The 13,423-nt window shown below is 45.7% G+C and overlaps 1 protein-coding gene across 3 annotated transcripts in view; it reads left to right on the top strand.

Moving 5' to 3' along the window:
• MTSS1 (MTSS1, I-BAR domain containing) overlaps nucleotides 1-13,423 on the top strand; it is a 155,871-nt gene that overhangs the window by 34,366 nt on the left and 108,082 nt on the right. For all 3 annotated transcript variants that reach the window (XM_018562233.1, XM_018562234.1, XM_018562232.1), the window contains exon 3: nucleotides 4,509-4,582. In XM_018562233.1, coding sequence (XP_018417735.1) covers nucleotides 4,509-4,582 — 74 coding nt within the window. The remainder of the gene's footprint in view (nucleotides 1-4,508; nucleotides 4,583-13,423) is intronic.

The raw sequence follows: 13,423 nt of genomic DNA, 5'->3' as shown, positions 1-13,423 counted from the left end.
ACATTGAGGCTATCACTTCTGGACGTGTGAGTGCCCCTCAGTCCTCGAGTAGTCTGAGCCCAGCCTACGTGATATTCGCTCCCAAAGGGGCTTGTAAATGACAGGCTGGGCTCGTAGGAAAAGGGCAGAATGACATTAATGTAATTCTGGCTTAAGGAAGGCTGGTGCTGGACCAAGGAGGAAGCCATGGACAGCACAGAAGCATGGAGGGAGGGGTGATCTGTCCCAGTCCTATAGTCCATAGGCAGATGCCTTCCCACCTATCCTTTTCAGGGACACACCTACATGTTAGCTACCTTATTAAGGAAATAGTTATGGCTCAAGTCCAGGTAGCTATATCATTTGAGCAACCCAGACTCCCTTGAAACATTTTTTGCATACATATCTTTTGTTTTTTTATCCTGTCGCGTGGCATCATGGGTCTCCTTACCTCCGGCTGAATACTGCAGACAAAGGCATTGTATTCTGCATTGTAGTCTTCATTCTTGATGAAGTACCCCCAGATAGTGGGACCTCGACACCCGGGGCTCACAGGAAGAGGGTTCAATAACTCTGGGTGTCACTCAACCCAGAATAGGACTAGCACTAGAACGTTGAGTCTGCAGGGGTGGGGGGCAGCGCTGTAGAGGAAATTAGTATTGCAGTGAGAGCTCCATGCTTAGTGTTTAACTGATTGGCCATTCAAGCACTGAGCGCTGGGGAGGCAGCAAGAGTGTGATGTATCACTCCATAGCTAGAAGTATTGGATATATTTTTTATTTTTTTTAGGCTGCAGTGGTGGATTGGGGAGGGGGGTGCCATGGGTAAGCTAAATAAATGCCTCCCCCCCCCCGAGTCTCTGCAGTAACGTGAACCTGTTATTTAGTCCAGTATGGGCAAGGTACATGTTCACTTTAAGTCTAATTCCTCACTGGTGAGTCCTGACAATTTGTCAATGAAAATACTAGTCAATGCTCTGTGAAACTCGGTTGCAGCGAGGCGCGGGGGGATAACGGGGGGAGAGAGCTGACGTCTTTCATGCGCAGTCCGCTCTGCACAGCTATTCCTCAGCTTCTAAGAGATGGATCTGTTGCCGTAGCAACACAGGAGCTGGGTAGCGCAGGCTGGTTTCAACTAAGAAAGAGCAAAGTGAGGATAGGCTACCTAGATGTAGCCGCCAATTTCCTGTGTGCGCACCAAGGCTGATGTACTTCGGTTTGGGAATAACAAAGAGGTTCGGCTCCTGCAGAGTTATTGTGAATTAACGCTTCGTGACGAGACGAATGCTCTTGACTTTTCAGAGCCGTATGGAGGAGAGGGCAGGGTTTTTATATTTATTTTCTTCATTCGGAGAGCAGAGACAAATTCTGCAATGATCTGCAGTGTATGAAGACCATTCTTGTCCCTCCCTACCCCAAAGTAGCCTACAACAGGCTACTAGAAGCAGATGTACATGAGTCAATTTTAGGCCTCATTCACACTGCCGTATAATACGCTGCGCATAGATGCGCGCAGCATATTTTGCCATACGCACACAAATGGCTCCATACACATAGTTGCGTATGGAGCCATATTTTTGTGCAGCGTGAAGATGCGCAAAAACAAAATGGAACCAAGATGCGTCCAGGCTTGGAATTTCTTTGTATTTTACGCGCGTGCGCACGTACGTGCGTACAGTACATTAAAGTTTCTATAAAAAATGATGCATTCTGGGATTGCATACAATTCACGCAAATACGCGACTATACCCATTTACAAATATGTGTACAATTTTGCTCTTGCATGCTCACCCGAACTGCACGTCCGTGCGGGTGTCTGTACGCGTACGCAGACAGGCTGGATCCTGTGCAGTTCGGGTGAGCGTACGGCCGCGTCCTCCCATAGAGAAGAACAGGCTGCTGCGTACAATCACACACAGCACCTATCCTTCCTGGGAACAGCCCGATACGGCCATGCAGGCCACACGGACCTGTACGGGCCGACAGTTGACAGTGTGAATGAGGGCTTAGGGTTGTGGGAGAAAACTCAATTCCAACTCTAATTTATCTTTATCTTTCTACATCTACAGTTTCCTCTGATTTTGGTCTCATTACTTTTCTATGTAAAGTGCCATTTTAAACCTGCTACAAGCTTCGGGTTGCCACCTAGCTGGTATTTTACCAGCCTTTCTGGCACAAATGGGGGTTGCTGCCAGTGTTATTTGTGGGTAAGAGGTATTTTTTTCCAAAACAGCCGGCAACCTTATATGAGCTCTGCACTGCGCATTACTAGCAGTGGAAGTCAGGTTAGGATAATTACAACACATGGTTTGTTCTGAACATATAGGCGCTTTTGGTTGATGCATATTGCCAAAGGTAACATTAAGAATTGAGGAAACTGGGTAGAGTCACCTAAAAAAAAATCAAGATGCCTGGTTGTTGTCCTGACCCTTTGACTTCAGTACTGAATGAAGAGCATGTGCATGGCAGTCAAGCAACTAGAATCTTAAAGTGACACTAAACTCAAGAGTTGCATTTAAAAAATAAATTCCAGCACCTTAACTATTAAACACAATGAGGGAGATTTATCAATACTGGAGCAGACAGAATCTGGAGCAGTTGCCCATGGCAACCAATCAGCATCAACCTTTAATTTTCAAACCTTAACTGAACAAGCTAAACAGAAAACTGATTGGTTGCCCTGGGCAACTGCTCCAGATTCTTCTGCTCCGGTTTTGATAAATTCCCCTCAATGTACCTTATTTATGTATCACTCGGCTGTAGACCCTCAAATCATCTCTGAATTGGTGCTGACACTGTCCTTCCTTCTGGAGGGGGGCTACTTTTGTTCCCCATGGTCCCTGTGTGTGTTGTAAAGTAGCCACCGCTCCAAGCTCACTCCCGTGATGGACTACAATCTCATGTTTTAGTTTACTAATTTTATATTGAGATTGTAGTCTGTCCTGGGAGAGAACTTGGAGCGGTGGACACTTTACACAGGGACTCAGGATAGACTACAATCTCAATACAAATTAGTAAACTAAACATGAGATTGTAGTCCATCCTGGGAGTGAGCTTGGAGTGGTGACACACAAGGACCATGGGGAACAAAAGTAGCCCCCCTCCAGAAGGAAGGACAGTGCCAGCACCAATTCAGAGATGATTTGAGAATCTACAGCCGAGTGATACACAAATAAGATACATTTCTGTTAATAGTTGAGGTACTTGAATGCATTTTTAGGATTTAACTTCTGAGTTAGTGTCACTTTAAGAAGGATCTCTTGTGTACAGGGCAGGCAGCGAAGCAAGATCGAATGGTTCCAATCCACTTCTAGCAACGTGTGGGGCTTAAGTGCTCTGTGACTGCCTATGTGCATGATGCCCTTAGTGAAAACCTGTCATGTGGAATACATAGTGGCAGCCATTGCTGACCTCTCCTGCTTGGCTGCTATGCATGCCCTCTGGGTTCACTATTGAACGCGTATGCAAATGAATGCTTTTGATTTTTCTCAGTCAGTGAAGTCAAAGGGTCAGGAGAACAACCAGGCATATGGCACTTTTTAGGAGGTCAGCAATAGTAGCCAACACAGTTGGGCTACCAAATCTGTGATGGGAGAAACAAGATGACTGGCATTGCTGATCTCATTCTGAAATAATTTGCCTGACTGTTGTGTTGACCCTCTGAGTCACGGACCTGGAACTATGTAAATCTGAAAGGTGGGAGACAAGTCAATACTTATCTGCTTTCTTGTTCCAAATCCATGATCCAAAATATTGAAGCAAGAGACTTAGCATGGCAGTCGCGTAACTAGTATTTTCAAAGGAGAGATCAGCAATAGCCTCCATGATTTTTCATGACCACTTTTAAGTGGTGGTCATGTGGCCTGAAGGTGCTCAGTATAGAACTGAAATGCAGTAATGAAAGGTGCGGGCCAGGGACAGTAAAGCTTGGGAGGAAAGGGTTAGAACATGTTGGATGTCCTCCAGCCAGGAAATGAGATGGGCTCTCTCTTATTCACTGCAGCTTCTAATTGTGAGAAGCTCAGAGTGTGCAGTGAAATGAGAGGAAGCAATTTCAGTCCAGGAGAGGAGACGGTACAAGCGTGCAACACTGAAGGCAATGCCGGAGTTCAGCCTTAAAAATGGAGTATGTGGCCAGCATTAATCCCACACACCTCCAGTTCCCATCTGCTTTCTTTATGACAAATGCTGAATTTGGATGTGGCTGCTTTTTTGGTTCAGATGACACAAATATTAGAGTAGGATAGTCCTTGATACACACAGATACCCCAGTGTTAACAAGCAGATTTTGGGATTGGAGCACACTGAACTCACATGTGAATTGCTAGCTATTTTGCCGAGCTGGGAATGCAAAAACTCCAAAACGGAGAGCATGGTAAGTAGCTATTTGTCTTTTTATTACAGAATTGCTGGTTTTACATGTGGTTCAGCTTAAGTTCTTTAAATAAATACATAGCCTGCTATTGTGCTGCACCTGCAAATTCTCCATCGAACAGCTAGCAATCTAACTCTGTATTCCTTCCTCTGTAGGACTACTGTAGTGGCAGCTGCTGCCTTCCTGGATGCCTTCCAAAAAGTGGCTGACATGGCAACCAACACTCGGGGTAAGCGGACAAGTGCTTCAAGCAAATTTTACCCCTGACACTTTTTCAATTACTGTGCTCAAGTCAGATGGCTTCTGTTAGGAAAATGGGCCGATTTCTCAGCTTCATGGTTATTAGCAATCTCAATGCTAGGGTGTGCCGTGCAGTGTTTTCACTTTAATTTCTTTAAATGCAACTTAAAATGACACTAAACTCAGGACGTAAACCTAAGAATACATTTCAAGTACCTCAACTATTAACAACAATGTATCTTATTTGTGTATCACTCGGCTGTAGATCCTCATCTCTGAATTGGTGCTGACACTGTCCTTCCTTCTGGAGGGTGACTACTTTTTTTCCCCATGGTCCCTGTGTGTGTTGTAAAGTAGTCACCAAGCTCACTCCCGGGATGGACTACATTCTCAATACAAATTGGTAAACTGAATGTGAGATTGCAGTCGAGTGATAAACAAATAAGATACATTTTTGTTAATAGTTAAGGTACTTGAATGTGTTTTTAAGATTTTAACTCCTGAGCTTAGTGTCACTTTAAATTAGGTACATCTACAGCAGGGGTAGGCAACCATGACACTCCAGCTGTTGTGGAACTACAAGTCCCATGAGGCTTTGCAAGGCTCTGACAGCCACAGACATGACTCCCAGAGGCAGATGCATGTTGGGATTTGTAGTTTTGGCACAGATTGAGTGCCGAGGTTGCCTACTCCTGATCTACAGTCATGAACGCAACTTGGTCAAATTTTTTTTACGTTGAGGTCGTCTTTGACACCAGGTAAAATAAATTCTAAGCCCACATAACCACTCAGAGTTAGCATTTTTCTGGACATTTCTAATCTGGTTATGTTCTGGTTGCTGCTTTGTATGTATTTTGTAGGGGGTGTGTGTGAAGGTCCGCTTTCAAACCTTAAAGCGGACCTTCACACTCAAAAATCTAATTCCATCAATGCATCCCTCCTTTGTATGATTATTAATAATAACATGGACATGTCGGGTGTAAAATGCTGCAATTATGAAATACACTTGCAGAACATTCACTTCCTGCTTTTGAAAGGGCAAAATGACTTCAGTTTGGCCAAGCAATGCACACTGGGATTGCCTTGCCATCAGCAGAGCATTGCTGGGAAATCTCATCTGGAAAGACATTTTCCTCCCCTGAGATGATGTGCATGGTCACATGTCCCAGTCACATGTCTAGTCACATGTTCCAGATTTTCAGGAAGTAAATGCAGATCTAGTAACCTGCCCTTAGTAAACATGGCCACTGTCAGAAGACTGGGGAAGAAAATAAAAATAAGGTATGCACAGAACACAAAGCCGGCTATTATCTAGAAGAATGTGTTTGTAGATTGTCATCACTAAACATTACTAAAGGTGTGTTTGTTGTTATTTTAAAGATATGGGGAAAGGTCCGCTAGGCATAAACAAGCTTTAAGGGCTTGTTTATGCCTAGGGAACAGGAAATAGCTATTTTAATTACCTGGTCCCCACTTCTGCTGGCTCCCTTCAGGCTGCTAGACTAGTCCCCGCAGCCTCTTCTTCCCTTTGTTCTGGTGGTCTAAGGATCACTGACATCATTACATCTGATGTAGGTTCCATAGACCTGCATTAGACGTGAGGATGCTGAGCAACATTCCTCCTGCCCGAGCGGAGGTGCTAAACCATGGGGGGATCTAATAATAAGTGCTTTACTTCAGTCCCCTAGGAATAAACGAGCACTAAGTGGGGCCACCCCTGCACTGCAAGGGTCGTTTTTTTGGTTTGCTTGATGTCTCCTGGTGCCTTCATTTCTGAGAGTTTGCCAGCAGAAACACCTCATTGATCACAATGTTGCCTTTCATACATGGAGGCTGATACTAAAGAATTTTCAGTTTTGTAATGCATGTCCTCATATGTTTTCAACCCCTAATCTACCTAGTTGTTGCTAGAGACATTCCCATAGGGCAGACCCTGTATGACCAGGCTGCCTTTAGACCTTAGACAGCAACCACACATATATGCCCAACAAGGCTTCCAAAGGATACTTCTAACCAAAGATCCTTCTGCAAATATGCATTGGGTGAAATGCTTCCCAATGGTTTCAGCCTTTTCAGAAGGAGCAGTAGTGGTTGGTGCGGGTCATCTGTCCTGATAAAAGCCTGCTAGATCTGGCTGCAGGAGATGGAAACCTAGATTAAGGTAAATCGAGCCCTACACAAGCATGGAAAGGTTCACTGATTTTTCTTGTTGCATTCAGTTTTCATTTTCTCTACCCGATGAGCTTGGCTATTGGATAGTATATCACACTGAAGGTTTGGCAGTCGCCAGAGGCTGCCTGACTGAGTCCGCTAGTCCATTTTATTGTCGGGACTGACCCTGCGGTCAGCACACGTCCTATGCTATGATTTTGCCTGTATCAGCAGTGAGCCTGGGATGGTTAATGTGACTGGATAGTGTCAGTGTGTGAATGGTGGAATGTAACACCCTGTGTGCGATTGCAAACTTCCAGAGGACTCTGGGGCTTCACACAAGGTTATCGTGTTATCACCCATCAAAGAGGACCTGTCTTTCCTGTGACAGATCTACAGCACCATCTTTTCCTAACAGTTGTGCTCGAAGATGCTGAATATAAAGAGCCGTTGCTTAGTTTATTTATTGGTGGAGGGATTAAAATGTATGCAGTGAAATTAAAAGCTGGAAAGGTAGAATAGTTATTGGGTTAAATCTGCAAATTATACAATTAAAGTGATGCCCAGCAGTAACCAGATGTGTAACCTTCTCAGGTCTGAATATATATATTGTCTTCAAAGCTGCTCTGGTCCACCAGAAGACGGAATGTACATTTCTCCTTGAGTCTGCAAAAACTTAGAGACACTGTCACTGTACCCATGCAGGGAAAGTGACAGCCTCCCCGAACCCCTCATGTTCACCTTACCCTTGCTCACGTGACACCCCTTGCTTATTCACAACCAGTGGAACTTCTAGGTGCTCCTGGTAATACGTGAGCCTGTGACCTCCTCCCCTGTGACAGTGCTCAGGCACGGCAGGTATGCGCTAATATTGAGCACTGTCACATGACCACGGGAGTGACACCACCACTCCTCCTGGTCGCCACTTCCGCTGATATCAGTGGTGACTGCAACAGAGGAGTGCAGGCAAGCTGGAGTATCGGGGGGGGGGGGGGGGGGGGGGGGGGGCAATAGAATTAATAAAAATAAAAATTATTAAAATATCCCCTACAATAGTGGTAGTTTCAAATCGCTTACATGGCAGCTTTAGTGTACTCTATACTGGAGATAAAATCTCCATGCTACTGGATGATTTAAAATGTGTATCTATAGCAGAAACCTATTTTTTTTTCGTTTTGGATAGAGTAGGGACGGGTTAAAACCCCTGCCTGATTATTTTGTTGCTGCCTGTGTATCATTGGGGAAATTTCCCTTCACAACTTGTGCCAGAGACTGAACAGGAAGGTAGATGAAATCTCACAAGGTGAGAGGAGTTCCCCTCTTAGGGCCGGTTCACACAAGCTCCGGTGCGTTACAGCACGATTTGCTGCTGCGGGAGGGGCCATAGCGGTGCATTGAAGTCAATGGTACCGCAATCACGCCCCTGCGATCATCCGCACCGAAACGTGTGGCACATCATTGCCTGCGTTCCGGTCCAGTGCGATCTGAAAAACAGCTGCATGCGGTCCAGCAGCTAATCGTGCTGGAACGCATCAGGGCCGATGAGAACTGGCCCTTAGAGTAGTAGCCAGAACAAGTGCCCTCATTAGAAGATTTCCCCTCGCCATTTGTTCTGGGTACAACGACAATAGTTTGGATTTTCTCTCTTGGTGACAGTATTCACCAGTACAAATAGAGGCCTAGTCTCCCAATGGGAATGCTGGCAGCAATAAAAACTTGAAAGAGGGGATAGTCCTTCTCCACTTTATCCAAAACTTAAAAAAAAAAGGTTTTGCCTAGAGGTACACTCAAGCTACTGGTAGCAGTATCCTCATTTGTAACACTGAAATCAATATGCAATAATATGATGGGTAACAAGTAGTTAAAGTAGAAGTACCCCCAACTTCTGTCCAGCGAAAAGACCTCCAAAGAGCTCCCCTGCTGGCACCAACACCTTCTAGTCCAGGGGTGGGCAACTCTGGCCCTCCAGCCAGGATTTAACTACAAATCCCAACATGCTTCTGCTTTTGGGAGTAACGGTCAGTCTTGCAGTGCCTCATGGGACTGGTAGTTCCACAACAGCTTGAGGGCCAGAGTTGCCCACCCCTGTTCTAGCCAGTTCTTCTGGGTTCCTGATCTTTTGGCCATCTTGATTGGCCAGGCCTGGGATGAGGTAACTCCTGCGTATGCGCAGAGGTGTTCATTTGTCCCGGCACCCTGCCGATGCCAGGATTGGACACTGAGCTGGTCTTGCTCCACATAGCAACCAATCAGCTTCTAACAGCTTTTACTTTAGTCCAGATTTCTGATTGGTTCGTACAGCAAGCAAGACGTTTGCCTGTTGACACACTCTTCCGATAGTGACTTCTAGTAAAACTGCCGGCTGCTTTCTCTTAAATGTCTGAGCCTTGCGGCTTCCACTAAGTTTCTGGAACATATGGCTACTGTTTTAGGCAGCCAATCAGGTCTTCTCTGTAATTCCCCATCCTGCTTCAAGAGACATAAATGATCACTGGCTGCTAAGGGAAGATTCTATAAATCTGTGCCGTGTGCAGGTGATGGTGCATTTTAATTCCACATTTAATGGCTATCTGCAGCGTATCAATCCTTTGGTGTTGAGTGTAGGCGTTAGAAGAATTGGCTTTTTATACAGTTCGCTTGTAATTAGCGCAGCCATATAAAAAGCTCTCGATAGGTCTGTGCTAAGCTTGCGGGTCCCGTTCCTTTTTATTTATTTTTTTCCCTCCCTCTCTGCTTTGAAGGTCAGGTATTAAAGCTCATTTTAGCATTCGTGTCAGACCGGAATTAGTGCTGCTTTGATGCTCCTCGCCGAGGGTTTCACCAATGTGATGGATGAAGCAGTCGCCATGGCAACCAGCTCAGGTTCACCGTCCATTGCCGTAGCTGCTAGGCGATAGGATGGGAGAGAGATGTAGAGGGCCTGCGCTGCGTCCTATATGAAATTAACACTTTGTGACAGAGCCAGTGCTCGGCCGTGCTTGCACGCTAGGCCTTCAGGCCCCAGAAATAGGAGAAAAGTCATTCCGCATTGGAAAACATTGCATGATGCCGGTTACCTATAGGCGACTGAGCAAGGCTATGACATCATGTCCCCGTCTTGTGTGCCCGTGACCTAAAAATACTTCTGTTATTTCAGCAAACTTGCCAAACAAGATGACTACAGGGCCTAAAATGCCAGTATTGTAAAAAGAATATCTTGTATAAAGGGATTCTGGTAAATTTATGGAGAATAATTCATCATACCAATTGTAAAACATCAGTCATGTGACAATAAACATGCACGTTGGATATACATAAAAGATCACTTCTTAATCCAGCTATGTATTTATAAAATACCCATTTAATGTATGTTCATATTTAGCTAGTATAGGTATCCCTGCGTTCCTCTGCACACCCCAACCTGGGGCTTGGCAAAGGCTCCGTAATTCTGTTGAGCCAATGCTGTGACCGAGACAACCTTGCCAGAAAGCAAAGCCAGATGCTTCACCTTTACTCCAGTAACATCCTTACAGCTTGCCCAAGTACACACACCCAGCCTGCGGATTGGACACGGAAGGAGCAGCAACACAAAGATGAGGTCATCAATCTGCTCTTTCCTCCTGTCAGCATGGCAGCCTGCATAACATTGCAGCCACGATCGGTGGATTGTAGATGCAATGCACAGGCTCCGGCAGAATCTTCCCCTAGCCCCGGGCCTGTAAGGAGGTACGAATCTTCTGTTATGATACGAGAGGAAGAAATCTAGATCTCCGCTCCACTGAGATCTACAATTGCATCTGCCGCAGGGGCATTCACAGATCCCCATCTGCACAGCCGTGCCGAATTCAAACTCCGACAGAAGCTGCAGGTAGAAGAACTCCACGATTCAGGTAAGTGGGGAAGGGGGCAGTTTTATTTAGAAGGGGGATTGGGGAATGTGACCATGTTTATGGTGTTACATAATACATGGTCGGAAAGGTGGACTATGCCTTTAACTTCCTGTAGTCCAACTTTAACTATTGCATAAGTCATACTATTGTTACTCGCGTATGGCTTCATTTTTTGGTGTACCATCTGGAGGAGAAGCAAATAGTGCAATTCAGATTTTGACTTTCCTTACCCTCCGAGGTCCACACACAACCACTAATTGCAGACTGTATGATTTGTGCCAAAATGGACGCACCCAACAGTGACCTGTGCAGTAGCTAGACGTCGGAAGTGCTGGAGTTTTAAATTTAAATACGGAGCCTCCCAGAGCTCACGTTTAAAACAAAGGAATTGGCGATCTGACACAACCTGATATTTTGTTTAGAGGGTATTTTTTTGTCATGACAGAAGCTCCTTCACAATAAACAGTGCAGCAGCTTTACAGTCCATTGTATGGGGTGTATTTTCCATCCCTGGCTATAAAAGGGCCACAGATACTATTGTACAGCCCTGCACGGCTCATCCCTGTCTGACTCTTTGTTAGGACTGAAAGCGCCTCCGATGTATCAGGTTACCTGTAACAGGTGATCCCGTCCTGAACGCACCGAGAAATGAGGCCGGATAGAACACCTGTCACAGCAGATGATTCTAACTGTAAATGGCTGGACGTTGGCTGCGTCTTGTGACGGTGATGAAACGCCATTGATGAGGCGGTGTTACCTGTATCCATTGTCGAAACGCAGAGAGATTAAAACATGTAGTTCTGTATAAAACAGGAGAATGAACTGCTGGACATTGAACAAAGAATGAAAGCGATGACCACAGCAGAATTTAATGTTCACGATGTACTCCAGACACTTTCATTTAAATGTATTCCTCAATAGCCATAAAGGATATAAATCCACTTTGTGTGCACCCAATCCCTTTGCAAACCCAGACAACATTTTGTATAAGCAGCAGTGACATCATCACTGTGCTGTAGATAGCCTGTGCAGAGAGCAGAGCTGTGGGAGGGACCCAGCAGCCCCCACCCACTACAGGCTTTGTTCTATCCAAGTTTGTGACTGCGTTAGAATGTGTGACCGGTGACCTGGTCACGCATTTTGACGTAATCCCGCCCAGTTTTTCGGCGGTGGGATGTGTGACCGGTCACGTGGTTACACATTTTATCGTAATCCCGCCCAGTTTTTCGCTGGTGGAATATGTGACCGGCAAAAGGTGTAGAATTCCAAGCTTATTCAGCTGTTCCAGGTCAGATCGGCATCGCAGATGGTATGTGCAGGAGAACCGATCTGCCCTGAAACAGCTGATCGGTCCTGAAATGTCACTTCTATCAGACTTTTTGTGACTGCGATCTCACATTCCACAAAATCAGATAGAAATGACATTTCAGGACCGATCAGCTGTTCCAGGGCAGATCGGTTCTCCTACACATACCATCTGCGATGCCGATCTGCCCTGGAACAGCTGAATAAGCTTGGAATTCTACACCTTTTGCTGGTCACATATTCCACCGCCGAAAAACTGGGTGGGATTACGTTAAAATGTGTGACCATGTGACCGGTCACACATTCCAACCCAGTCGCAAACTTTGATAGAACACCTGCAGAAAACTACAGGGGTTGGGGGGCAGATACAAGACCAGACACCCTGCTCAAGAAGAGGGAGCAACAGTGAGCGGTCTTAAAGGAAGCTCCACGTTACTGCACTGATCTGGAAGACATACATGAAGATCGCCAAGATTTGAGGAAGAATATACATGAGTTGTGTATGTTTAAGTTTCAGTTGGCTAAATGCAATCCAGGTGCATCAAATCAAAAGGGTGCAAAAGTTGTTTTATCTTAGAGTTTGGGGGAGCAGGCCAAATGTTCCTCCATACCCAAAAAATGCCGGGTATCCTTGCCGGTTGTGGAAGAGCAAGGAACTGTGAAGTAAGGAGAGTATGCGAGTCGGGGAGGGGGACCAATGTACCCTTGGCCTTCATGAGCAAGGTGACGGCGTCTTTTTAAAGCAGACCTAACCCATTCAATGCCATTTGCTCCCTCTCCTCCTCCCTTGTAAACAGTTACAGATAGTTTGAATGTTTTTGGAAATGTAAATAGTGGTGCGGCCCCCCACTTCCCGATTGCTCACTTAGGGGAGGATGACCATGGGGATTGCCCCCGATGCCTCCTGAGATGCCCACGTCACACATTCCAGGAGTCAGTATTTCAGTGAGGGGAACATGCATGCCGCAAGATCTGGCGTGTGTGCAGATATGGTTGCAGGTTTGCCAGGTATTTGGGACCTAGCAGATACATGCACGGAATTCCACGCGTGTGCAGACATACCGCAGGCCTCTGCCAGGTCCCAGATACCTGGGACTTGTGGCATGTCTGTGCACATGTATGATATGGATAAAAGAGCACCCCAGTAATTGTGGGGGTGTGCTGCAACATACCTAGGTATATGTGTAGGCAGCTCTAGGGGTCTGCGTTTCAGGTCCAGGGTCACTTCATTCGGTTTAATTCTAAGTCCATTCTAATAAGACCCCAACCCTAAAGGGGATTAAAGGTGAAGGGACTTGCCTTCTAATCCCCCTGCAGGGATTTATATATGCGTGTATTTTGCTGGCGCACTTTGCTCTGCTTTTTAATTAGGGGCTTGCTGTTATTGGATGAGAATACACAAAGGCAGCGGACACAATTGTGGCTGCATTTATTTATTTCAGGTAGTTGCATAGCGCCGACAATTTACGCAGTGCTTTACATAGTGCCCATTCACATCAGTCCCT

The sequence above is a fragment of the Nanorana parkeri genome, unplaced genomic scaffold (assembly GCF_000935625.1).
Source record: "Nanorana parkeri isolate BGI_ZX_2015 unplaced genomic scaffold, ASM93562v1 scaffold566, whole genome shotgun sequence".
Lineage (NCBI taxonomy): Eukaryota > Metazoa > Chordata > Amphibia > Anura > Dicroglossidae > Nanorana > Nanorana parkeri.
Note: the sequence above shows the minus strand (reverse complement) of the source record. Positions and strands in the feature narration are given on the sequence as shown.